At 42.6% G+C, this 26,274-nt stretch overlaps 2 protein-coding genes across 6 annotated transcripts in view; both read left to right on the top strand.

Moving 5' to 3' along the window:
- The first annotated feature begins 286 nt into the window (after positions 1–286).
- LOC142848238 (tyrosyl-DNA phosphodiesterase 2-like) lies at positions 287–21,161 on the top strand. Its single transcript, XM_075970015.1, has 7 exons — positions 287–435; positions 10,537–10,649; positions 12,689–12,859; positions 13,504–13,595; positions 16,933–17,051; positions 18,942–19,112; positions 20,096–21,161. The coding sequence occupies exons 2-7, from the start codon at positions 10,609–10,611 to the stop codon at positions 20,369–20,371; spliced, it is 870 nt and encodes a 289-aa protein (XP_075826130.1). The 5' UTR covers positions 287–435; positions 10,537–10,608; the 3' UTR covers positions 20,372–21,161.
- A 2,592-nt stretch (positions 21,162–23,753) lies between these two features.
- Kiaa0319 (KIAA0319 ortholog) overlaps positions 23,754–26,274 on the top strand; it is a 55,067-nt gene continuing 52,546 nt past the window's right edge. For 2 of the 5 annotated variants that reach the window (XM_075970010.1, XM_075970012.1), the window contains exons 1-2: positions 23,849–24,006; positions 24,957–25,061. The gene's annotated coding sequence lies outside the window, so the exon portion shown is untranslated. Of the gene's footprint in view, positions 24,007–24,929; positions 25,062–26,274 lie in introns of all 5 variants that reach the window. The other 3 variants (XM_075970008.1, XM_075970011.1, XM_075970009.1) reach the window with 3 other exon arrangements.

Raw genomic sequence — 26,274 nt, 5'->3', positions numbered from 1 at the left:
GCCACCCATAATGCTGCACTTCCGGGTTGCCCATCATCAGCATGTGACGTAGTCATGCAAACCCGTTGTGCACATGTGCAAGGCGTGGGTCACCCGTCATCAGCATGTGATGTAATCATGTCTTCCCCCTGTGCGCATGTGCTAGGCAGTCTTTAAAAGCTGGAAGCGCCATCTTTGCTCTCTCTCTGTACATCATTCCCAGGCCTGTGTGCACTTTCCCCCTCTAATAAACTCCTTAGTGGGTTTGCTCACATCTCGTGTTCTCTTCTCGCTCACGCCAGGCCAGATCATTTCATTGGTGCCGAAACTCGAGAGACTCTTCCGCCCCAGGCCCCTCTCCTGGGGTCGGAACCAAAACCGGGGACCTTCTTGAAAACAACCCACATGTTCCATATGCCTGAGCACAACCTCTCCGAATAACACTGGCTTCGATTGGTGAGTCTTCCCATTCTGGTCAGCTTAACAGTTTCTCCAAACCCGCGAAGAATTGACCATTGAGCTCTCGGTAACCTTCTGGAGTTCCTAGAGATGGGGAGACCTCCCCAACCACAGTCTTCAAGGCCACAGTTGTTCCTTTCGCTGACAATCACCTGCAGTTTGCTTCCCTCAGCTAAAATCGTGTTTGGACTGACCCGGCTAGCACTGCACATTCTGTGCAGCGCATTTAACAGATTCTTCTTTCTTTTTTTCCATTTCTTTTCCTTTTTTCCCTCGCCATAAAATGCCGCTCGGAGTGGCCTCTGGCCTCTTTGGCTTCTGAGTCACCCTGACCAGATCCAGCCAGGCCATAACACCCCACCTGGGGTCAGGAGACACCCAGCCACAGGTCCCTGTGGTGTTTGCGCTGATTCACAACCCACACACAGTCAAGAGACGTCTTACTGTGTGAGCCATGTGGTGTCACTATTTTGTGGGTTTACACGGCTTTGACCATGGAAACCAAACCTTCCAGACCTATCAATCCAGCCTCCCCCCCCCCCCCCCCCCCGGGTGCCTTTTAGAGGCCCTAACACCTCAGGCCTTAATGCCCTACCTGCAGATTCCTACACTTGTCCACCTTTGTTCAAAAAAAATGGCCTCATTACAATTTAGCTGGTAATCTAAAGTGGCCACCTAACAGCACCTTTAATCCTGATATTTTACGGAAACTTTCTAACTGTTGTCAGCACACAGGCAAATGGATGGAGTTTCCCTATATCCAAGCCTTTTTCTATTTAAGCTCTAAGTCTAAGCCCTCTGTCCTTGCAAGCTGTTCACCTGCTCACATGTTCCTGGCTATGCCATCTGTACCTGAAGAACCCCTCACTTCTACTCTGGACCCAGTTAATGAACCTCTGCCTTTTTGACCTCAGTGGGAAGCAACCCCCCTCCCCCGTTCCCTCAGCTTCTACCCCTGTCTCTCTAGTCCCTTCAGCCCCAGCTTCTACACCTGTCTCTCCAGCTCCTGCAGACCCAGCTTCTACCCCTGTCTCTCTAGTCCCTTCAGCCCCAGCTTCTACACCTGTCTCTCCAGCTCCTGCAGACCCAGCTTCTATGCCAGTTCCTTTACCTCCTGCTGCCTCGCCACCTCCCTCTGCTTGCTCTTTGCTCCCCCCCCCACCTGCTCCAACAGCCCCGCTGAATTATTCTTCCTCTCCGGTGCCTGGCCATAGCAGCCGCCCTGCTCTGGCACCCACCTTTACCCCTCCTCTCACACGCTCACGTGCTGCTATGGAACCTAATCCTAACCAAGCCAAGCCTGCTACAGTTAGTTCTCCTGTTGTGAGAGGTGGCTGGTGTAGATGGATTGATTAGGGGTACATGTTCTTTTTTCACTCTCAGAACTTTCCCATATAGAACAAAAACTGGGGTCCTATACATCTAATTCTACCACTTTCATAAAACAATTTCAATATCTTACCCAATCTTATAATCTCACCTTTCATGACATCTATATGATCCTATCTAATAACCTACTTCCTGAAGAGCGCAGGCGAGTTTGGGAGCAGGCCAGGCTACATGCAGATGAGATTCACCAAACTCTTGCCTCCTACTCTCCTGGGGTAGAGGTGGTCCCAGAGCAAGAGCCACACTGGGATTATAATACTCCGGGTGGGATTTTAGCTAGGGACCAGTTTTTGACTTGCCTCCTGGCAGGTCTCCATAAGGCTGCCCACAAGACAGTAAACTATACTAAGCTCCCAGAGATCATTAAGGATATGAAGGAGGGGCTGGAGAGATGGCTCAGAGGTTAAGAGCACTGACTGCTCTTCCAAAGGTCCTGAGTTCAATTCCCAGCAACCACATGGTGGCTCACAACCATCTATAATGAGGTCTGGTACCCTCTTCTGGCCTGCAGACATACACATAGACAGAATATTGTATACATAATAAATAAATAAATAAATAAATGGATACAGAGGAAAATCCTTCTGCATTTTTGGAACGCCTCACAAAAGCTCTGTTACAGTATACTAACTTAGATCCAGAAACTACAGAAGGCAGACAGTTACTCATGACCCATTTTTTTAAATCAGTGCTACTCTGACATTAGGGCTAAGCTTAGATGTTTGGAGAAAGGCCCCTTGACTCCGCAGGCAGAAATCCTAGAGTTGGCCTTTAAGGTATACCATGTGAGAAATGACATAATTAACTTAGGTTACATTATGTACCTGTTAAAAGCCTCCCATCTCCCCAAAGCTATAGGAATTATTCACTGTCGGACCCATCAGACTGACAGTTCCATTATTTCCAAGGGAAATAACTGGGCTGACCGAGCAGCTAAAACAGCAGCATTCCAGATCCCAAACCTACCTCAGTCACCTCAGGGGGTTCATATAGTACAGCCCACATAATCACAGACACCCTCTGACACCCAGCAAATTCTGTCCTACCTACATCAGCTCTTTCATCCTAATAGCAAAGCTCTGTTTCATTTTGTTAAGGCTCATCTCCAACCCACCCCTGAGGACTTAAAGTTTTTAAAAGCTATCACTGCCTCTTGTCAAATCTGTCAAAAGTCAGATCCCAAGACCAAATACTGTAGCTACCCTTTCCTCACCCACCAGGCCAAAGGCTCCCTTCCAGGAACTGACTGGCAGCTGGATTTTACTCATATGCCCATGGTCAGAAGAGTTAAATATCTCCTGGTCTTGGTGGATACAATGTCTGGGTGGACTGAAGCATTTCCCACCACTAATAAGAAGACCCAGACAGTTTCTGATGGTCTTCTCCGAGAAATCATCCCCTGATTTGGAATTCCAACCTCTCTGCAGTCAGATAATGGCCCTGAGTTCACTTCCCAGATTTCCCAAAACTTGTCCAAGGCTCTTAACATCCCTTGGCATTTTCATATCCCATACCACCCTCAGTCTTCAGGGAAGGTAGAACAAATTAACTGATCCTTAAAAAACGTTCTTGTTAAAATGTCACAGGAACTTCACTTTGACTGGGTAAAATTTTTGTCTCTGGCCCTACTAAGGCTTAGGGCTCTCCCCAAAGGCCCCCTTTTTATCTTGCCCTTTGAACTCATGTATGGGCAGCCAGTTTTAACCCCCAGCCTCTCATCTAAATCCTCTCCCCTTCCTGATCACCTGCTTATTCCGTTGTTATCCCATCTACGCTCCCTATTATGGGATTTCACCGATCACTCATTACCTCAACCATGTTAATTCATGCCCACTACCGATTAAAATAGGGGATCAGGTGTTATTTTCTCCCTCAGACCAATGCCCCTCACCCCTTTCTCCTAAATGGCAGGGCTCCTTTAAAGTAATTCTTGTAACTCCCACAGCTGCCAAGACCGAGGGACTTCCTCATTGAATTCACCTGTCGCATCTTAAACCTTTTACCCTTTCAGCTCAAGATACCCCCTCATATACAGTAACTCAAACAGGGCCCTGTTCCCTTAAGTTCCAGAGGACACCAGGATCAGCCACTCTTTCTCCAGTTCCAAAAAAAATAAAAGTCTCATCCTTACTCAACTCTCTTGTGCCCAAAACTCCATATACTCTCCCTTTTCTTCTTTCTCCTATATGCGTTCAATGTCATTCTTAAATTTCTAGTTAACCACCCAGCTGTTATTACAGGAACCATCATTAAACATAGAGCCGGAGATACAAGGAGTGTCAAAAGCCCAGGCGGTAAGAAACAATAATGAGTTTATAGCCCGAAACTCCAAAAACTTACAAAACAAACTTTAACATAACAGGTTTTATCATTGACTGCAGCAGTGTTTTCTGGATGTTAAGCTCCAGGGAGCCAATTGGACCCACCTAAACAGACCAGACTCACCTGGATTAAGTATCATTTAATTCTTTCCTTGTCATTCCTGGTCTCGGGAACCCCTGGGGAAAAAAAAACCCTCTATCTTCTATCTTGGGAACTCTCCTCTGTTAATCTCTAGTGTAGATGGAGCTGCGGGCAGGCCTGCTTTTCATCCCGCCTGGCCCCCACATGGTTAGCTTTACACCCGAAATAACAACACACAAACTGTATTCTTTTAAACACTGCCTGGCCCATTAGTTTCAGCCTCTTATTGGCTAATTCTCAAATCTTGCTTAACCCATATTTAGTAATCTGTGTAGCACCAAGAAGTGGTGTCTTACCAGGAAAGATTCAGCATGTCTGACCTGGCAGCTGGGTCCATCGCATCTGACCCAGAGAGGAGAGGCATGGCGATTGCCTCACTTCCTCCCAGCATTCTGTTCTGTCTACTCCACCCACCTAAGGGCTGGCCAATCAATGGGCCAAGGCAGTTTCTTTATTAACCAATGAAATTAACTCCTCCATCAGTCTAGGTTCTAAAATTTTTTCCAAACATAATTTTTGCCTTTCCAGCATTTTATGAGGTCCAAGCTGCCTCATAAAACTGCCGACCAGTTCCTCAGAGCCTGGAAAATACAGCAGTAATCATTCACCCCAGGACGTGGTCAAACATCCCGATTCTTTGACACCCACAAAGTCAGCGTGAAGCAGTCATGAGAGACCTTACAACGCCCCATTCCCATCCATTAAGATCTTCAGACCACTAAATTTTTTATAATAAACAAAAGGGTTGAATGTAATTATTGAACCACCCATAAGGCTGCACTTCCAGGTCGCCCATCATCAGTGTGTGACATAGCCGTGTCTTCCTCCTGTGCTCATGAACAAGGCGTGGGTCACCCGTCGTCAGCGTGTGATGTAGTCACATCTTCTCCCTGTGCGCATGTGCTAGGCAGCCTTTAAAAGCTGGAAGCACCATCTTTGCTCTCTCTCAGTACACCATTCCCAGGCTTGTGTGTACTTTCCCCTCTAATAAACTCCTAAGTGGGTTTGTTCATGTTTCATGTTCTCTTCTCGCTTGCACCAGATCGTTCTACCCATTCTCACAGCAGATTTAAGAAAAGATAATTCAAATTTATTCTTAGATAAATATATTCTTTCTTGGATAATATTATGTTTCCAAAAGTCACTGTCAAATGATGTCTTTGGACTTTAAATATTTCTTATTTGGAAACATTAAATATGCCTACTTAAGTGTTATTTCCTATTTTTGACAAAAGCCTTGATACATTATGTACATCGTTAAAAAAAACCAGCGGGGGGAGTGTTCAAGGAGAAAGATTTCAAATACCTGTAGCTAATCAGTATTTAAATCTCACACCCAAATTCTTTCCAAGCATTCTTTCTTAATGGTAAAAAGCAGACGTTCATGAATCAAAATATTTATCAACCTGTGTTACAGAGTAAGACCCAGTCTCAACGCAGAAACACAACATAGGGACAAGTTGTCCGTCCTTCACTTCTGTACCTCAAGCATACTTCGCTTTTGTGCTTTAAAACAAACAATCCCTACACACTCGTCCTGTACTCCAGTGTCCCTTAAATGACTGTACACAGACTTTTTTCTTGGCTCACTCCAGTGGACCAAACCCGTCTCTACGGGTGTCAAAGTCATGCTCATTTACGGTTAGATGAGAATCCATGCACTCTTGGGTATTTGAGAGGCCACAAGACACTCCACCAAACAGAATCTAACTCAGTGTTTTATTAGATTCGTCCTCTCCACCAGAGGCTTTGCCAATAATACCTTTTCCATAACTATCGAAACTGGGAGCTCAACATGACCTTCATGACTTCCTGTAGATTCTGGGTCAAGCTGCTCATCGTGGATGCAACTCTAGATTCTGGGCTCTGGGATAACAAACTCTGGAAGAGATGCTTGCGAAAGGACAAAGACGTAGAAGGTCAAGCCCGCAAGATCGGCGGTGTGGCGTGCTCTGGTTTAAGGGTCCTCGCAGCCTGGGCACTTGGGCTTTATAACGGCTAGGGCTTCAGCACACACTCGCAGCCACCCTGCTCTGCCTGACCCCACCTCCAGCACTCTTGCCTACCCTTGCTTGCTGTGCAGACTCAAAAGACCCCAGAGGGAGTTAGCTGGGAAGGTTGACAGCATGCGCATGCAGCTCTCCTGCACTGAGCCCAGCATTTGTTTTCCCCAGTCAAGCAGGAAGCTGTGTGAGGAGCAGATCGCCTGGAGAGATGGTGTCCAGAAGCATTTCTTGTTTTCTCCCCTCTTCCCAGGTGGGCGGAGCTTGCCCTCCGTCCTTGTGCCTTTGCTTTTCAGAAAGCCTAAGCCCCTACTTCGAGCAGTCAGAGAACGACCCTGCCTGGCCAGGCCAGCCTCCGACATCCTTCCAATCAGAGGTCTAGTAAGCAACAGGGGACACGAGCAGTTTGCTTGGGGCCCGAGTTGGGCATCACAAGACCCTACCAGGAAATGGAAGCCGGTGCCCTTGGGCTGGGCATCAGAGGCCTTTTCTTCCAGGAACACAGTCACTTCCCACGTGACTTGCTTATTTTGGCTTCTTTGTTTATTGTATAGCCCTGGCTGTCCTGGAATTTGCTCTATGGACCAGACAAGCCTCAAACTAAGAGATTCGCCTGCCCCCCTTAGTGCTGGGTTTAAAGGCTTGTACCACGATTGACTTCTTTTTTTTTTTTTTTGGATTTTTCGAGACGAGGTTTCTCTGTGGCTTTTGGAGCCTGTCCTGGAACTAGCGCTGTAGACCAGGCTGGCCTCGAACTCACAGAGATCTGCCTGCCTCTGCCACCCGAGTGCTGGGATTAAAGGCGTGCGCCACCATCGCCCGGCGGAGGGAGGATTTCTTAAATGGCCTGTCAGACTTGTGTGGCTCACACTTTTGACACCTGAGCCATATTCAAACCTGTGACGTTTTCTGTCTTGAAAAGATCTAAAGAGTTAGGAGTAAAAGGTTGTATCCTATAGCCTTATTATTTAGAATATGGACCCTGAGTGAGCTACATTCCACCATTTGGGATTCTGGTGGACATGCAGATTTAGACTCCAATACTAGATCTATTGAATCTGAATCTGCTTTTTGTCAAGATTTCTGGTTATTTAAACCTAGATGCCCTTCAATGGAAGAATGGATGAAGAAAGTATGGAATATATACACACTAGAGTACTATGCTGCGGTAAAAAACAATGACTTCTCGAATTTTGCATGCAAATGGATGGAAATAGAAAACACTATCCTGAGTGAGGTATCCCAGACCCAAAAAGATGAACATGGGATGTACTCACTCATAATTGGTTTCTAGCCATAAATAGGGGTCACGGAGTCTACAATAGGCGAATCTAAAGAAGCTAAGTAAGAAGGTGAACCTAAGGAAAAACATATAGTTATCCTCTTGGATAAGGGAAGTAGACAAAATTGCCGGGGAGAAAAGTGGGATCTTGGGGGTGGGGTGGGATGGGGGTAAGGGGAGATGGGGAGAAAAAAGGTAGAAGGGAAGGAGGGGGGACTTGGGGAAACAGGAGGATCGGGATAAAGGAAGGTTGGATAGGGGAGCACGGAACCACAATTCTTAGTTAAGGGACCCACTTTAGGGTGGGCAGGAGACCTGACCCTAGAGGGGCTCCCAGGTGCCCAAGCTGAGGTCCCCAGTTAGTTCCTTGGGCAGCTGTGGATAGGGAACCTGAAATGACCCTAGCCTAGAGCAATACTGACATATGATATCTTTCATATCATCCTAGAACTTTCATCTGGCGATGGATGGAGATAGAGACAGAGACCCACACTGGAGCACTGGACTGAGCTCCCAAGGTCCCAATGAGGAGCAGAAGGAGGGAGAACATGAGCAAAGAAGTCGGGACCACGAGGGGTGCACCCACCCACTGAGACAGTGGAGCTGATCTACTGGGAGCTCACCAAGGCCAGCTGGACTGTTACCAAAAAAGCATGGGATAAAACTGGACTCTCGGACTCTCGGAACATGGCGAACAATGAGGGCTGATGAGACGCCAAGGACAATGGCACGCAGTTTTGATCCTACGCAATGTGCTGGCTTGGTGGGAGCCTAGCCAGTCTGGATGTTCACCTTCCTAGATATGGACGGAGGGGGGAGGACCTAGGACTTACCACAGGGCAGGGAACCCTGACTGCTCTTTGGACTGGAGAGGGAGGGGGAGAAGAGTGGGAGGAGGGGGAGAAGAGTGGGAGGAGGGGGAGAAGAGTGGGAGGAGGGGGAGGGAAATGGGAGGCTGGGAGGAGGTGGAAATTTGTTTGTTTTTTTTTCTTTTCTTTATTCTCCTTTTATCAATAAAAAATAAATAAAAAAAGATTTCTGGTTGTTTAAAGTTGAGGAGCCCTGAATTAGAGCATAGAGCCCAAGATATCACTGACGGATACATTTATTCCTGTGTTGAAGAGGTCAACAGATGATGCATGTAAGGCTGACTAGGCCTTTCAGATACTTAAAGGTTTTTAATTCAGCATCCCATTTAGAGTGTTTTTTTTTCCGTTTTGTGTTTCATTTTTGGAATGGAATTCATTTCTCATAATTTTTCCTTACATGTTATAGATGCTGAATAAATTGCAGGCACAAAACTATGTTACAGTAAAATGGAAGAACAGACATGTAACATGGAGGGCCTGCTTGTTGGGGTTTCTGTCCTGCCCAATACCCCACAGCCGGCAAGCCCCAAAGAAAATCACACAGAGATCTTCATAAGTTGTAAAACTGATTGGACCATTAGCTCAGGCTTCTTGTTAACTTTTATTGCTTATATTAACCCATTATTCTTATCTATGTTAGCCACATGGCTCAGTACCTTTCAGCAGGGCAGATTACATCTTGCTTCTTGGTGGTCTGGGCTGAAATGGGAATGGGAGCTTCCTGCTTCCCAGAATACTCTTGTTCTCTTTTTTCCATCTTTACTTCCTGTCTGGTTTTCCTGCCTATACTTCTGGCCTGGCCAATCAGCGTTTTATTAAAATAGATGATTACCAGAATACAGATAATTCTCCCACACCACAAACAGCATACTATTTGAATTTTGAAGTGCAGATTATGGAAAAACTGACACGTGTGTGATCCTGCTTTTAATGCTTTTGTTTGTAAAGGGGTGTGTGTGCGCGCGCATGTGCACACTGAACAAGCTTGGTTTTATTCAGGTGTCCAGAGGGCCAAAAGAGTCCATCTGAACCCTTGAAACTGGGTTATAGACAGTTATGAGTACCCTTGATTATAGTTCTGTTGTAGGATATTTGATCACACTATGACCCCTGATATTTCTTTGTTTACTGGAAGAACTTGTTTTTAGCTATGATGTGGCTCAGCCCTAGCACACACCTTTAATCCAAGAGATTTTCTGCTTGAATATTAAAACAGGGTTAAATAAAATCAACCATAGGAGCAAGCAATCAGTTGACAGGAAAAAGCCAGTGGGAGGAAGTCAGGAGATAGTGAGGAAGTAAAAATGGGGATACTCCCATTGGAGGAATTTTTTTTCTTTCTCAGATGGCATAAGGGAAAGTGTGGGAAGACAGTGGGAAGAAACATCTGGGTGCTTTCTCTGTTTCTCTGAGCTAGCAGGCTTTTCACCCCAGCATCTGGCTCCTGAGTTTTTATTAATAAAGTAGAGCGAGAGAGACTTAGTTAAAAGCAACACAGTTCTAGGAACTGAACCCAAGCCCTCTGCAAGAACAAGTGTTCCTAAGTACTGAGCCATCATATACTTAGGAACACTTCAGTCGCATGTTTTCAATAGAAATGGGGGCCTAACATCTTTGACAAGGTTCTGAAATGACCTAGCCCTTTCTCTTTGGCAAGGCTACAGAAAAAGTGTAGTATTGAATGTTGAGTGAGAAAGCTTTTTCAGATGGGTAAAACTCCAAGTTTTACCCATTAAACACAGTTTTTGGTGCTCTTTAAAATTATTTTTGACCGGACAAAGCATGCATATCTCTGTGAGTTTAAGGCCAACCTGGTCTCCAGAATTAGGTTTCTGGAAAGTTAGAACTACTTGTCTCAAAAATCCAAAATCAAATATATTAACTAATTAAAATTATTTTTGTGCATACAGAAGTGGTGTGGGAGGTCTTTCTGTCTGTGTGTTGCTTTTCTTGTTTAATGAATAAAGAAACTGCCTTGGTCTGTTGATAGAGCAAAACTTAGGGAAAAGGGAAAATGGTGTTGGAGGCCCTTCTGTCTGTGTGTTGATTTTCTTGGTTAATGAATAACGAAACTGCCTTGGCCCGTTGATAGGGAAGAACTGAGGTAGGCGGGGAGGACTGGACTGAATGCCGGGAGAAAGAAGGGCAACGTTGGAGAGACGCCATGGATCCTCAGTCGGAGACAGACCTGTTGAAACTTTCCTGGTAGGCCACGAACTCATGGTGCTACAAGATTAATGGAGATGGGTTAAATTCATATGTAAGCGTTAGCCAATAAGAAGTTAGAGCTAATGTGCCAAGCAGTGATTTAATTAATGCAATTTCTGTGTCATTATTTTGGTTCTGGGCAGCCAGGACAAGCATGCAGTTCTTGCAACAAAGAAGGTAATTCAATCTGGATGTGATAGTATATGCTACTTGGGAAGCTGAGGCAGAATTAGGATTGCCAAGGGTTTGAGACTACCTTGGGCTATATGGTGACTTCGGGGTGTAGCCTGGGCATGTACTCAGATGTTGAAGGAGGCTTATTAATTTTGAAGTCAGCAGGTATACATTGTGAGACCCTGTCTCAAAGAGGCTGTTGTTACTGTTTATATTGGCATTGAATTATCCTAGCACCAAGACCTAGGCCTCTAATATTCTTCACTAAAAAGGAGAAGATGACTGATTCTAGAGCAGGAGTAAGTGAGGTAGAGGATGAACTTGGAATAATCTACAGTGCTAAAAGTAAGGGAGTACCCAGAAAACATTGGAAATATCCCAGAAAAACATAGGAACCAATGTAAAAGCAGAGAGAATGAACAGTAGGGTAATTAGAAACAAGTTGTAGTCTGCACAATAAAATAGGAGTCCATATTTAAGTAAGTCCCAGCTGTTGATAAGACAAATGACTATTGTAGAATTCAAACTGCTAAATGGCCAAGGTTTGAGGAGTTACAAAAAGCCTTTGAGAACTACAAAATAACTTTCACATAAGTACAATCAATGGATAATAAAATGGGGATGAAAATAGAATCATTTAAACAAGATGCTCAGAGTCAAAACCCACAAAGTACTGAGTAGAAAGTGGGGAGGATCAGTACTTTGCAGTGGGGAAATCATGCATTGGGACACACGAGGCTGTCATTCCTGCCTCAAAGTGCATAACCTTTATACAGTTGTAAGAAAATATCAAGCTTAACTGGAGGATGTTCTATAGGACAAATGGCCTGCAATCTTCAAAAATGTCACTCATGAGAGAGACTAAAGAAATGTTCCAGTTAAAAGATATTAAAAGATGATATATTGGTGGTAATGTTCATAGGTTGTAGGGGGTGTATATAAGCAAGTCTCAAGCAAAGGATGGAAAGAGACTAACGTAAGAAATTGTTAATAAGAACACAAATTTAGAGAATTTGGGTGCATAGTTGGTTAGGGGTTCTTTTTTATTGCTTTTCAGTTTTAAAAGTAGATAACTGTTGTAAGAATCAAAAGTTATCCAAGTTCTTGAAGCTGACTGCTTTGAAGAAAGCCATTACTTGTGGCCATGCGCAGATGGATGGTTAGTATGCTTGTAGGTGGATCATTATGAAACAAGAAGCCAAAGTGATCACGGTCAAGCTTTTGAAACATCTCACTCTGGAAGAAATTGTTCCCTCTAGGGACAGACACACAAGCCAGCATGTGGAGGCAGAGACAACTTGCAGCTGTTCCCATCATGTGGGTTCTGGAGGTTGAACTCAGGCCACAAGCCTGACAGCAAGCACCTTTACCCACTGAGCTCGATCTCCAGCCCAACTGTGTATTTTCTATAGACTCTTAGGATTTGTCAAAGAAAATTAGTTACAGGATAAATATCCATTATCTGAAGTGCTTGGGGCCAAATCTGAGCTGAGGTAATTTAGAATATGGATTTTCTAATTAGGAATGATCAGTCTGTTTCTTCAAATTGAGGGCAACAGATACAGCAGGATTCATGTTGAGAGGGCACGTTGGAAGCCAGAAGTCAGATTTGGGTTCTTGAGGAGTAGTGCACCTTGTTTCTTGAGACAGTCTCCCACTGGGACCTTGGACTCATCCTTTAGGGTAAACCAGGTCTCAGGTATCTGTTGTTCTCAGCCTCTTGGTGTTGAGTTATAAGCATGCCACAACTTCCAGTGTTTAATGTGAGTGGGGGTGCCAGCTGAGTTACTGACATAGCCTCTAAGTACAACAATTTGCATTTTGTAGGGTTTTTTTAATCTTTTTTTTTTTCATCTTTCCAGTGTTAATCTAACCAATGAGGATTCAAATGATACCACCATTTTAGAAACCAGTCCATCTGGACCTCCTCTAAAAGAAAGCAGCATTATCTCTTTCATTACCTGGAATATTGATGGATTAGATAGAAACAATCTGCCAGAGAGGGCTCGAGGGGTGTATTCCTCCCTAGCTTTGTAAGTATTGTCACTTCTGTGGTAGTGACTGTAATCAGTGTGTTAATGGCTCTACAAAGCAACACTTGAAATTTGTGTACTTGAAAATTTGACTTTAAGGTCATCTCAGAATTAATACCTGAGAGTTGGGGTGGATTGGAACACCAATTTATGTTAGATGCGTTCTAGAGTTGTGAGCTTTACATAGTTAGTTTTGTCTATAATTACTGATATGAAATGTAAGGTATTCTAACAATCTTTTTCTGGTCTTGGTAAAGCACTGAAGTTCTCACTGTACAACTTTTTAAGAGAATCTGAAGAGGGAACTTTGAATACATGTGTTGATGTATATGATCATTGAAAACTCTCAGTGAAAGTGTATATAATGCTTTCCATTTTAATTCCACTGGGGTGATATGTAGAGGGGTGCTGGAATTGAACTCAGCCTTGTCAGGCAGGTGCTCTGTCCCTGAGCTACACATCCAGCCCATTTTTAATCGGTCACTATGGTATTGTGGGGTAAATAACACAGATAAAGGTCAGTATAGTATTGAGTACTAGGGGTCACGTAGGGTAACAGTTGCTTATATGTTTTGTGATTTTCTCTAGGTAACTAAAAATAAATAATATCCTCGTGTTTTTGTTAAATTGATCTTTTTAATTAGGTACAGTCCAGATGTGGTATTTCTACAGGAAGTTATTCCTCTATATTGTGCCTACCTAAAGAAGAGAGCAAGAGGCTACAAAATTATTACAGGTAATGAATGCTTCTCTTGCCATCTGAATTGCCTTTTTCTTTGAAAAATAGATCACTTGAGGAAAATAAGCAAGACACATGATTCATTTAAAAGATTTCTATATTATTTTATAGCTTAATGTTAATAAATGGAAAAACGATAGAAATGAATATTTCTTTTTTAAATTTTTTTTATTTGAGCTATATATTGTTCTCTGCTCCCCACCTTTCCTCCTCCGTCCCCTCCTGCCCTCTTCCCTGATCCCATGCTCCCTATTTACTCAGGAGATCTTGTCTTTTTCTACTTCCCATGTAGATTAGATGAATATTTCATTTTAGGAAAATAAAGTTTTAAAGTTTCATTCTTGTGGATTTAGTAAAATCGTTACGGTAGAAATTCCATTTGTTTCTGTTTCTTCTCAGGGTTTTATATAATGGCAAATACAGCTCTGCTGCCTTGCTACGTAAACATACCCCTCTCAGTTACGAATTTTAAATGTGATAATTACATTTTCCTTATATTTTCTCAAAAGTCTTTAATTCCTTTTATTTATTTTGTTCCTTTTCCAGTATAATTTTAGTTTTTCTCTCATTTTGGCTTTGCAACTTATGTTTGCTATAACAGACCACATCTTATTGTTAAGCTGAATACTGTTGACTTTCAATTTTACATAGTCTTTGGTTTTTAATTTTGTTTATACTTGATTCCTAGGTGCTAAGGAGAGAACTCGTGGTGTTTGTTGCCCCCTCTTCGTTGGATTTCTTTGACGAATGCTCTTTGGGATTCTTTCTGCCTCTTATTTTGGATTTTGTATTCTGCATCCTACACTTCTCCCCTCGTTTTTCCCTAATTTCATCACAGCCTTATTTTTTTCCCTCGAGACAGGGTCTCACTATGTGTAACTCACCAAGCTCGCTCTCTCTTTCTCTCTCTCTCTCTCTCTCTCTCTCTCTCTCTCTCTCTCTGCCTGTGCTGGGATTAAAGGTTAAAGGTGTGTACCACCACACCCACCCAGCTAGAGCCATTTCCTGCTTTGATAAGCAAATGAGTAGTAGAGTGGGTTTTTTGGTTTTTCTTTTTTGTTTGATTTTATATTTTTAATTTTACCATATTTGAAAATGCCTGTATTGTAGCCTTGTAGTTAGTTAGTTTCTAGGTCATAAGCAATGTTTTCTGAATTTGGAAGCATTGATTCAGTGACTTTGGTTTCTGAGAATGGTCAGTCAGCTGCCAGTATGATTCTGCCCGTTCCCGTCTCATTCTCAGTAAGTTTGAGGATCTCTGCTTTATCGCAGATGTTCTTTCTACCTTTTCTTCATTTATTCTATCAGATGATTGTTGGAGGGTTTGGTTAGAGGTTTGGGAGATCTTCATTTCCCTTTCCTCTTTTTTCATCTAATTTTCCTACCATCCCCCTATGCTTCTCTTCTTCCTTCCTCTTCTTTGTTTTTTTCCCTTTTTCCTTTTTGGAAGCCCCCTTACATTGAAAACTCCACAAACCATTTATTTCTATAATTTTTCATAATGTCATATTTAATTATTAGGCCACTTGTTTACAGTTTATGGCATGTGTACTTGGTTTTTGGATGTGGTATCTCCTGTGAATACTTTGCTTTGTTTTTCTAGTTTAAGTTTTCATGTCTTTGATTTGGTGAGCCACACTTCTTTATTATGTGTATAGATGTTCTTCTCTCTATATGTATGCATGCATGTACACCTGTGCACCGCGTGTGTGCCTTGTGTCCACGGAAGGCAGAAGAGGTTGTTGGATCCCCTGAACTTGAATTACAGATGGTTGAGAGCTACCATGATCTTCTGTTCCTCTAGAAGAGCAGCCCATACTCCTAACTGTCGAGCATCTCTCCAGCCCCTGCTGTATTTCTTTGATTACAGGAGGAGTTATGAGTGAGTTCCTGAAGACATGATTCTGGTTTGACAGTGTGCAGTATTTATGAGGATATTTTGATTTTGGAATCTATCAGAAGGCAGCCCACCGTGTTTTTGTGATGTTCTTTCTTTTCTTCCTTTGAGAAGCTCCCTGTGTTCCTGAACTTGGAGATCTTCCTGCCTCCCTCCTCCGAGTGCTAGGATTGCATGAGTCCACCGCCACACCCAGCCTCATTTCTCTCTTTTGTTCCCTTTAGTTGTATTACGTTGGTATTTTTATGTCACATAAACCTGCTCCTTTATGTGTATGGATTCTTGCCTCTTGGTTCACATTTGAATTCCTGCTAAGAGAGAGGCTAAACCCTGCATTTTACTAATAGGAAGTAAATTTTTGTATAGTCAAATGGCTTGTTCTGTACTAGAGAGATTTCTAGTTGTGGTGCATCAAATTTATGTCTTCAATCTGAGGCCATTCTTGTTGCTAAAAAATACTTTCTAAGTTGGGCATGGGGCACTGAACTGAGCACTGCAACTTATTCTTTTTCTCTGTGGGAAACTGCTGAGCAGCAGGTCATGGGGTGTATTCTGAGTTTATGTATTGAAATATGTCGTCTACGAATGTATTGTGCAGCATTCGTCGTGGCTCTCCTGGGACTCACATGGCCTGGGGTTGCAGGTTTGATCTAATTGGTAGAGCCTCTAAAACTTAATTTAAGAAACATGTAGTTACTGGGCTATGAGGAACAAGGGAAGACATTCAAGCATGTTTGTTCTGTATCCAGACCAGGCTCTTGCTTTGGTGGTGATTTTTGTTTCAGTATTTACCAGACTTTGGTTGAACACTCCTACCAACTTGCTTTCTGTCGTTTAAAAAAAAGCTGGACACTTTGATTCACTGGTCTTTTGTTCCTATTCTTTTTGTGAGCTTCTAGATTTTAAATATTCTCAGTTTCGACAGGCAACAGCTAATTAATTTTGGCACCTATACTCCTTTTTCCCCACCCATGCTTCCTTTTCTCCACCCTTCTTTGTCCCTAATGGGTATATAACTTGTGCTCACACAAAGATTATACTATAGAGGCATATGCTATCCTATCTTATTCTTTTTTTTTTTTTTTCCGAGACAGGGTTTCTCTGTGGCTTTGGAGCCTGTCCTGGAACTAGCTCTGTAGACCAGGCTGGTCTCGAACTCACAGAGATCCGCCTGCCTCTGCCTCCCGAGTGCTGGGATTAAAGGCGTGTGCCACCACCGCCCGGCTCCTATCTTATTCTTATTTAAATATCATTTGTGTCTCTGGTTAAACTTTGATAAGGGACAGAAAATATTCACTTGGTTCACCTACTTCAAATGGAATCTCAAGGATTTGATCCTGTTTAAATAATGTTGCCTCTTGTAACAGTAGGGGAGTTGGTGGTTAAAGTGAAGATACTCCTGACCTTTCCTAAATTCTTTTCCCTAAATGTTTGAAGGTAATGAAGAAGGATATTTCACAGCTATACTGTTGAAGAAAGGAAGAGTGAAATTTAAAAGTCAAGAGATTGTTCCATTTCCAAATACTAAGATGATGAGAAACCTTCTGAGTGTGAACGTAAGTTTAAGTTTTAGGAGGTGGGTTTCTTGTTTGTGTTTTTGAAGGAATTGCCCTTACAGTTAAATTTATTCCTTACATAGATATTCTTTTTAGTATTCATGTAAGTGTGTCATTGGTATGTCAGGACTTTGGGGATTCAGGTCTCTCCTACCACAGGTTTCAGAGATCAAACTCAGACAGCTTAGCCATATCACTGGGACAGTTCTTTAAGTCCTGTTGTGTATGTCTGTCTGTAAGTGTGGGTCTGGAGGTCAGAAGACAGCTTTTGGGAGTCAGTTTTCTCTTCCCACTGTGGTTCTGTGTATCCATCTCAGGCTATCGGTTTTGTAAAGCAAGTGATTTACCCACTGGGCCAGCTCATTATATTATATATATTTTAAATAGTCTTAGAAAACTTAGATTTCCACATAATTTTAGATACAAGGAAATTCAACAAAGTTAGATTCTTAACTGATCATATGTTTTCTTAAGAGTATTGGAGCAGGGGCTGGAGAGATGGCTCAGAGGTTAAGAGCATTGCCTGCTCTTCCAAAGGTCCTGAGTTCAATTCCCAGCAACCACATGGTGGCTCACAACCATCTATAATGGGATCTGGTGCCTTCTTCTGGCCTGCAGGCATACACACAGAATATTGTATACATAATAAATAAATAAATAAATAAATATTTAAAAAAAAAGAATATTGTATACATAATAAATAAATAAATATTTAAAAAAAGAAAAGAAAACGAGTATTGCAGCATTGGCCAAGGAGAACATTTGTCAAATAATTTCTTAGAGCAGTGAGGAAGATGAGCACAGCACATAGCTCTAAGGAACACTAGCACTTTGGCTCATGCTGGAAGGAAGGCCTGCTGGTGAGAGTGTGAAGCAGCCAGTCCTGTTGGTTTGGAGTGAGGAGTCGGAGAAACGTGGTACTCAGCTTGCTTGTTCCCTCACCCTTCTCTTTTTCACCAGTCTATGAATGCAAACACCCATGACAGACCTTTGCAAGTTTCAGCAAGGGTTAACCTGTGGGTGTGAATGAGCTTTATGTTTCCATTAGAGTAATAGACACTGCTGTTTTTCTCGTTAATGTGACAATGCTTGAGAAAAGCAGCCTTGAAAAGTAGGCTTAACTTTGGCTCATAGTTTGAGGATACTGATGCCATGTGGAGTGCGCAAGGCAGGAGCGGCTGGTTACATTGTCCATGGTCAGAAAGCAGAGCAGTGACTGTTAGTGTTGAGCTCGCTTTCCCTTTGTCAGTTTGGGGCCCATCTCACACTGGTGCCCATTACATTTAGGGTGGTCTTTCCAGCTTAAATAACCTAATCTGGAATATTCCTCAGACATTTCCAGAGATTTCCCCCTAGGTGATTTGAGATCCTGCAGAGCTGAGAGTCAATATTAGCCATCCTGAGTATGAAGAGGTAGTTGAGCATGTCAAGAGCTTGGATGATTCTGTAGGCATTGTAACACAATCTTACTAGTATCTTAATTGCAAATGATTTTGAGTATCTGTGTCAGGCGATTAACAGAGCAATAAATAAGAACTATCTGTGCTTGCAAGTAACCAACTCATGGCTTCATGGAAGTGGGAAATCTATAGCTGTCCTTTTATTTCAGCTTGGGACCTTTTATATTAGTCTTGTAGTAGCATTCTGGAGAGGTGTGAGCCATCAATGGCCTGGGGTTCCAGGGAAGGGGCTCAGTAGAGGTACTTTGTGACTAGTTCTTGCTTGCTAAATAGTTGTCATGGGTAGGGTTGTCACCTTGTACTTCTTTTCATCTACGATTGTGCTGACTGTATTGTTTCAGTTGAGTAACTACATCCCAGCAGATTGACTAGTCAGCAGTCAGCGGAGCAGAGGTCGGTGGCCTGTTCAATTGTAATTACTCTGTTGTAGGTGAGTGTGGGTGGAAATGAATTCTGCCTTATGACGTCCCATTTGGAGAGCACCGGAAAATATTCTGCCGAACGAATGAGTCAATTAAAAACGGTTTTTCAGAAAATGCAAGAAGTTCCAGAATCAACTACTGTTGTATTTGCAGGAGATACAAATTTAAGAGATAGAGAAGTGAGTAAAAGAGTTGGTTCACTGTTTGTGGGGAGACTGTTGTTGTAGAAACTAACTTGGTTTGCTTTATCAAAGGTATGGATTTGGAAATACACGGTAGAAAACACTGTTGTAGTTTTTATATAAAAAGAGGCCTTTACACTATTAAGGGAAATCTTACTACATGTGCTACAGGCAATGTAACACAATAAATATGTTGGATAAGTATCAATAAAATAATAATTAGAAGAGCTTTAAAAAGATTTAGGGTATTTGTAGCCTCCCTAGATTCAAGAAGACCTAATTCTCTTCTGAGTTGAAACTAACTGTTTTGAAACTTGTATTTGTTTATAGAACCTAGGGCCTCCTACATCTAGGCAACACTGCTGACCTACACCTCTAGGATTTTTGTTTTTATTCTAAGTTGTATTCTGTATAATGAGATTCTTCAGATAAAAATATTAGAATTTCATTTTGAATGTGTACGTGGTAGTCAGAGCAGAACTTTTGAGACTTGGTTCTCTCTTTCCACCATGTGGGTCCCTAGGCTGGAACTGAAGGAATGATTGAAGTGGTCAGGTGTGTGTTCTCTACCACACATAGAAACTTTTTGTGTTGATGGAGACTGAACCTGATGTGTCACTAATGCTAACACTGTAGTTGACTGCTGTCCTTCGTACCAGACATAAAATTGTAAATCGTGTAATGTGCATGGGAAAGAAAAACAGTATTATTAGAGTTTGGTTTGTTAATTTTTTTATCATTTTTTAAAATGTAATTTTTAGGCATAGTAGTACATGCCTTTAATCCCAGCACTTGGGAAATAGAGTCAGGTGGATCTCTGAGTTCAGTGCCAGTCTGGTGTACATAGTGTGTCCTCAAAAAACCCAAAAATATTAAAAATAAAATAAAAAGTTGCATTATAGTTGATAATATTAAACACATTTTAAATTGGGGTGTGTGTGAATATATGAATCTTACTTGGTGTTCTTTCTCTTTTCCAGGTTATCAAATGTGGTGGTTTACCTGCCAATGTTTTTGATGTCTGGGAATTTTTGGGCAAACCTAAGCATTGCCAGTATACATGGGATACAAGAATAAATACTAATCTTGGGATTCCTTATGCTTGTAAGCATCGCTTTGATCGAATATTTTTCAGAGCAGAGGAGGGTCGCCTTATTCCCAAAAGTTTAGACCTTATTGGGTTGGAAAAACTGGACTGTGGTAGATTTCCTAGTGATCACTGGGGTCTCCTGTGCAACTTGAATGTAGTATTGTGAAAAGCTTTCCAAATTTGAACTTTATACGTTTGCAGTAGTTCTGGATTCATGTAGATCTCAATCTTTCAGGAAAGCTAGGTATAACACACAAGACTTAGCAAACTGGTTCATTAGTACAGCAAAAGCGGTTACATTTTGCTTTGCAGCTTGTGTCCTGAGAATTAAAATTGGTGTTTGTAATCAAAGCATGCTTGCGTTCAGAATGTGTGGACCTCTGTTGAAGGAACACAGCCACTCAGCTCGTAATAGTGCTCATTGCTGCCATCAGGATTTCAAGTAGTGGCCATATTGTCTCAGGGCTAACTGTCACAACACTACTGTTAGGATTGTTAGGCTCAAAATAATATTAAATCATTTTATCAAGAGAAAAAGCAAGATACTGAATACTTGAGAACCGCACTGTGACTTAGGATTTGTAAGCTCAGAAACTTAAGTGAAAAAGCCATGGCCATCTCTGCATTAGATGATGTGTTGTCTATCAGACTTAATTCTTGTCAGCTGATAGTATAACTGACTTAGTCATGAGTTAAATTTGCACTTTAATTCCAATAACTTCTGATTAATGTTAATTTTTTTCCTGATAAGTGATACAGTTAAGCTTGGTAATGATTACACGCAGCTTAAGCAACATGGGGATTGTTTCTTAGAATAATTCATGAAGAAAAGTAACCTTTTGGTATTGTTACTAGTAAGATGGAAATACTTTTTAGGAAATGAATAAAAAATACATTTTAAAAAAGTGTACTGTAAAGAAAAGATGTACTGTAAATAAAGCGTTGAACCTGTGTGTGACGAGCTTGATTTCCCTGTCCATGATGGAATTTGTTGTTCTACAGCCTTTCTCTGATGTTGCTCTTCAGTCGGAATCACCAAGGAATCAGTGTGTTTTATTATATTAAATCCCTAGCACTTTGAACGCTCTGGCAAGAGGATTGCCATTAGTTTAAGGCTGGCCTGGGCTACACAGTAAGACCCATGCAAAAACAAAACGTTCACTTGAAAGAGCAGTGTGATAGTGGAGGGTGGAGCTTTCTCGCTTGGTACAATTAAGTTTAAAAGGTCACAATATGAAATGTGTGATGTATTATACTATTAGACCTTCAGTTTGTTACAAAAACATGAAAGTATAATTTCTGTTATGTAACCAAAATGCTTTCCTTGTTTATTACTTTCGACAAAATATAAGTCAGGAGAAGAGAAACAATCCTGTAGTCTTTATTGGGCAATAGTTTTTAAGCTAAAACACTAGAGAACCTAGTAATTTGCCATACCCTTAGGTTTGTTGTTTTTTTTTTTAATTTAAGCAGAAAACAAAAACTCTTAGTGAAATTCCAACTCAAAATTGTGTTTTTTTTTTTTTTTTTTTTTTTTTTTGGTTTTTCGAGACAGGGTTTCTCTGTGGTTTTGGAGCCTGTCCTGGAACTAGCTCCTGTATACCAGGCTGGTCTCGAACTCACAGAGATCCGCCTGCCTCTGCCTCCCGAGTGCTGGGATTAAAGGCGTGAGCCACCACCGCCCGGCCCAACTCAAAATTGGTAGCAGACAATTTTTCTGCCACTGAGCCACATCACGTGGCCAGTGATGAGCTGTGCCCCCGCCACCTTTCTTAAGCAGTTTTTGCCATCCATGTGTGTATTGTATTTTAACCTCATTGAACTTGACTTTGTCCCTTCAAATTAGGATAGTTCCATGATTTTATGTGAAAAATGTCCTAGCAAACAATCAGAAAAAAAAACCCTACGAATTCCTGAAATTTTCCCTTTGAACCTGCCTGGCAGCTATGGGAGGTCAGTGAATGTCCACTGAATACCAGGAGGCTGGCATTTCCTCCAGTGCCTCCATGATGTGTGTGCAAATGAAAGATAGTGATTTTTTTTTTTTTTTGCGATACTCCATTTGGTTGTTTTGGAGGGGGAAGAAGTTGAAAGTGGGTCCTTCTGCAGTTGTCATCTGGAAGGATGTACAATTGACTTCTCTCCATCAGTATGTGCTCATTACTTTGTCTTACTCTGTCTCGCTCCTAAATCTGTCATGGTGGGGGACTTGTACACTGTTGTAATTATTTCCATCTTTGTCACAGACCGCCTCCTGGATTTCTTCACTGTCTGCATCATTTCTCTAGCATTAAAGATGTATCATGACAGGAGGAGGAAATGGCGTAGATAGGTTTGCTGTTGTCCTTCAAGTGCGTTTAGTGACGGAATTATTTTTTCCTACTTAGTAGTCCATGCTTCCTTTTATCCCTTCTCAGCCTTCCTTTCCTTACTGGTTTTCCGAGTCAGGATTTCCCTGTGTAGCCATGTCTATCCAGGACTCCCTTTGTAGACCATGTTGACTTTAAACAACTTGAGAGCTGAGATTAAAGGTTTCACCTTCCTCAATCTTACACACCCACTCTCCCCCACCTTCTAAATGGTTCATTATCTCCATTAGTTCCCACTTTCTTCCTATTTGGTGCTTTTATATGTGCTATATCTTTAAGTATGCGTGGAGGCCTGAGGGCAGTTTGTGGAATCATTTCCATTTTTATATAGGTCTCAGGGATCTGACTTAGGTCATCAGGCTTGGTAAAATGAGTGCACTTACTCGCTGAGCCTTCTCACCTCACCTTCCCATAGCCTGGCCTGGCCTAGAACTTGCTAGATGCACCAGGGTAGCTTCAGACTCGGTGATCATCCTGACTGCCTCACCATGTCTGACTTTTTAATTATTGTTTGAAACAATGTCATTGTGTAGCCCTTCTCCCACCTCATCCTCATGCGTTGTGGTATTACTAGTGTACTACTGCTCCTGGGTCAATCTCCGTTTGGAAACAGAAAACATTGAGCAGGTTTGTAACTTGTCTGAGGTGTCTCCACAAAGGTGCCAATGGAGGTCTCCCTCCCCTCCCCGGTGTGCAGCTCTGTCATTAAACCACGATGATGGAAAGTGTAAGGAATAATCCACCCACCCCTTCTGCTCCTCCTTACTAGTACCTAGATATTTTGATGTCCTTATTATAGTATTAAAATAAAAGGAATAGTGCTCCACCCTTTTCCTCTGGCTCAGATTCTCACTAGAGGACACATGCCTCAAAATGCACCCGGCATCCTTTTAACCTTGCAAAGTACAGAATTGGTCTGTGTCGACGTGGGCTCAGGTTTCCATCCTTGGTCAGAAAGCAGTACTCAAAACCAGGAAAATAAATTACATTGAGGCTGGGCGGAACTCTCAAAGGCTAGGCAGAAAACAAGTCTTAAAAAGCCCGGTGACTTGACTTGGAGGAGTCTGCGCTAGGCAGTTGCGTGTTGCCCGGACAGAGCATTTTCCTGGAAGACTTGTCCAACCCCTCAACATTTTGGAACCATGACCGGGAAGAGGTGGGGAGGTGGACCAGAGTAGGGAAACAAACACAGAAGTCCCTCTGCTTAGTAATGCAGGCTGCAGTACAGGCCATCCCTAGGGCCCTGTGTGCGCGTGCGTGTGCGTCGCCCTGGTAACCCGGGAGGCGGAAAGGCGCTGAATCACCAGCGTCCAAGCAGGCGCAGGGGGCAGGCAGGTGTTGCCTGCAGGTGTGCCTTGCAGGTGTCTCTACTGGACACCAACTGCTGGGCGGTGAGGCTCATCGCGGAGCCTGGAGATTGCTGGGGATGGAGGTAAGAACCGCACTCTGCCGTGGGCGTTCCTGTTTTGATTGATGGGTTCTCAGCAGGGTGGAGTCAGGGAGACTTGGTTCTCTAAGGAGTCTCAAACCCAAGAATCGGTTTTTTTAAAGTTTATTCAGTACTGTTAATGCATTCTGTATCTGCTCCGTGCAGTAATCAGAGGTTTCTAATCTTGACTCTAAATCCCCTAGTTTCTAGCCAGGGTCTAGTTGGGATTCTGCGTTACCTCTGCCTAGGGATGCAGGGTGTGAATCTGTTAGTGAGACAGGGCTGTGGGGTGGTGAGTGAAGCTCCAGTGAGCCAGGAGCCAGCAGTGCCCAGCTTTAGTGTCCTCAGAGCCACCTCAGGTGCAGAATCCCATCTCCCAACCCAGCTGGCCAAGTGTCAGCAAGGGAAGGCAGCAAGCCGGTGGGTGATGCTGGTGAAAACAACCAAGAGGCGGACTTCCGAGGGTTCCTCTGGACACCCAGGAAAAGCAGTCCCGGAGAGTCGCATGACTTGGCAGTCTTTCCAGTCTTTCAAATCAAATACCTTAGACAATAGACAGTTCTTCAGAATTGTTACCTTTAAATTCGGTTCAGTGCTCTTGACGTGGTCCTTGCCACCATTTGCCAACTGCATTCATTTATTGCCTCTCCTTATTGTCACCTGAAGCTTCATAGTGTTTAAAGGCTTTCTCCCTGCTCTTTGAATTCTCTCCAAGGAACGACGCAGATTTACCAGGAGCTGCAATCGTTAGCATCATTCTCAGCACCATTTGTTCTCATAATTGGATGAAGGGAGAAAGCAGTGCGACCATATTCATGTTCATGTTTATTGCTGGTTTTCCTGATCATTTTCGTTTGTGGGTTAAATGTTGATATGTTTTCCACTGCTTGAACAGAAAAGTTGAGTGATATTTTTGTTAATAATAGGAAAGACTTACAGATCACATTTCCTAGGAAAGTCACGAACTTTTGGAGTGGACGTGTGTCTTACTTTATTCCTGAAACGCAGCATGGTGCCTGGGAGAATTCTTCAGTGAGACTACTGAAGTTAGGGCGCATGTAAGTTCTTACTCTGTGCTCGTGATTTTACTTATTCTCTGTTGTTGTTGTTGTTTGAGACAGGGTTTCTCTGTGTAGCTTTGCGCTGGCCCTGAACTCCATTTTGTAGACTAGGCTGGCCTTCAAATCACAGAGATCTGCCTGCCTCTGCCTCCTGAGAGCTGAGATTAAAGGCGTGTGCCACCACCGCCCAGCTGATTTTACTTATTTCTAGTGCAGATGGGGCAAAGTAGAGATAGCAGATAGGTTCTAAACTTAGAACTCAGGGGGAAATCTAAATTCTCTGCAGTTTGAAAAAGATATAAAAACATGTAACAGGAACTTTTAGAACCAGAGGTAACAGGTACACAATGATGTCTTTGCTGTGTAAAATGCCAACGCAGGGCACACCCTCCCTTTCAGAAACATACAGGTAATCAGCTAACACCCTTACAGTTTAGAAGACTGAAGGAGAGCACCAGCAAGTTCTAAAAGAATGCACATGTTTACATGTTTTTTTTTCTTGATTTAACACCACCACCAGCAGCACCCGACCGTCCTACCTGAGCGCATCAGGAAACAGATCATCATTCTTTTTAAACAAATCTGGAGAAGTAGGGATGTCTGTTTTGGGGGCTAGAGTTGAGGGACATAGACAGCCTGATGAGGAAGATGGCCTGCGTAGGGCTGTGGCTCAGCTGTTAGTGGCAACCTGACATCACAGAAACTCTATAACCTCTAAGCCCGAGCTTCCTCTTCTGTAAAATATAGAAACAGTGGGATTTCTATAAGAATTAAAATAAGATGATAGAACTTTCACAAGCTGAACTGCAAGGATTGCTCAAACTCAAGGGGTGGAGCCTAGCTTGTAAACATTGTTTTTTGTTTAGTCAGCATTTTTATCTTTGTGTGTGTGTCTGCCACACATGGAACTTGAACTGCTAGAGTCAGGGTTCCAGGAAGTTGTGAGCTTCCTGACATATGGGCTGGGATCTGAATTTAGAAGTCCATTTAAAAAATTAATACAATAATATGTACACAAATAATTTTTAAGTTCCCCCTTTACTTTTTTGTTTTTGTTTTGTTTTGTTTGGAGGCAGGGTTTATCTGTGTAGACCTGTCTGTCCTGGAACTTGTTCTGTAGACCATGCTGACCTCAAACTCAAGAGATCTGCATGCTTCGAGTGCTGGGATTAAAGGCCTGAGCCACCACACCACACCAGTTTAATCTCTG

This window comes from Microtus pennsylvanicus, chromosome 4 (assembly GCF_037038515.1).
Source record: "Microtus pennsylvanicus isolate mMicPen1 chromosome 4, mMicPen1.hap1, whole genome shotgun sequence".
Classification (NCBI taxonomy): Eukaryota; Metazoa; Chordata; class Mammalia; order Rodentia; family Cricetidae; genus Microtus; species Microtus pennsylvanicus.
Note: the sequence above shows the minus strand (reverse complement) of the source record. Positions and strands in the feature narration are given on the sequence as shown.

Excerpts from the sequence above, each read along its gene's own strand:
- LOC142848238 (XM_075970015.1), top strand. The coding sequence starts at position 10,609 with ATGGATCCTCAGTCGGAGACAGACCTGTTGAAACTTTCCTG. Across the intron at positions 10,650-12,688 it reads GACCTGTTGAAACTTTCCTG|TGTTAATCTAACCAATGAGG; the intron begins GTAGGCCACGAA and ends TCATCTTTCCAG. Across the intron at positions 19,113-20,095 it reads CAAATTTAAGAGATAGAGAA|GTTATCAAATGTGGTGGTTT; the intron begins GTGAGTAAAAGA and ends TCTCTTTTCCAG.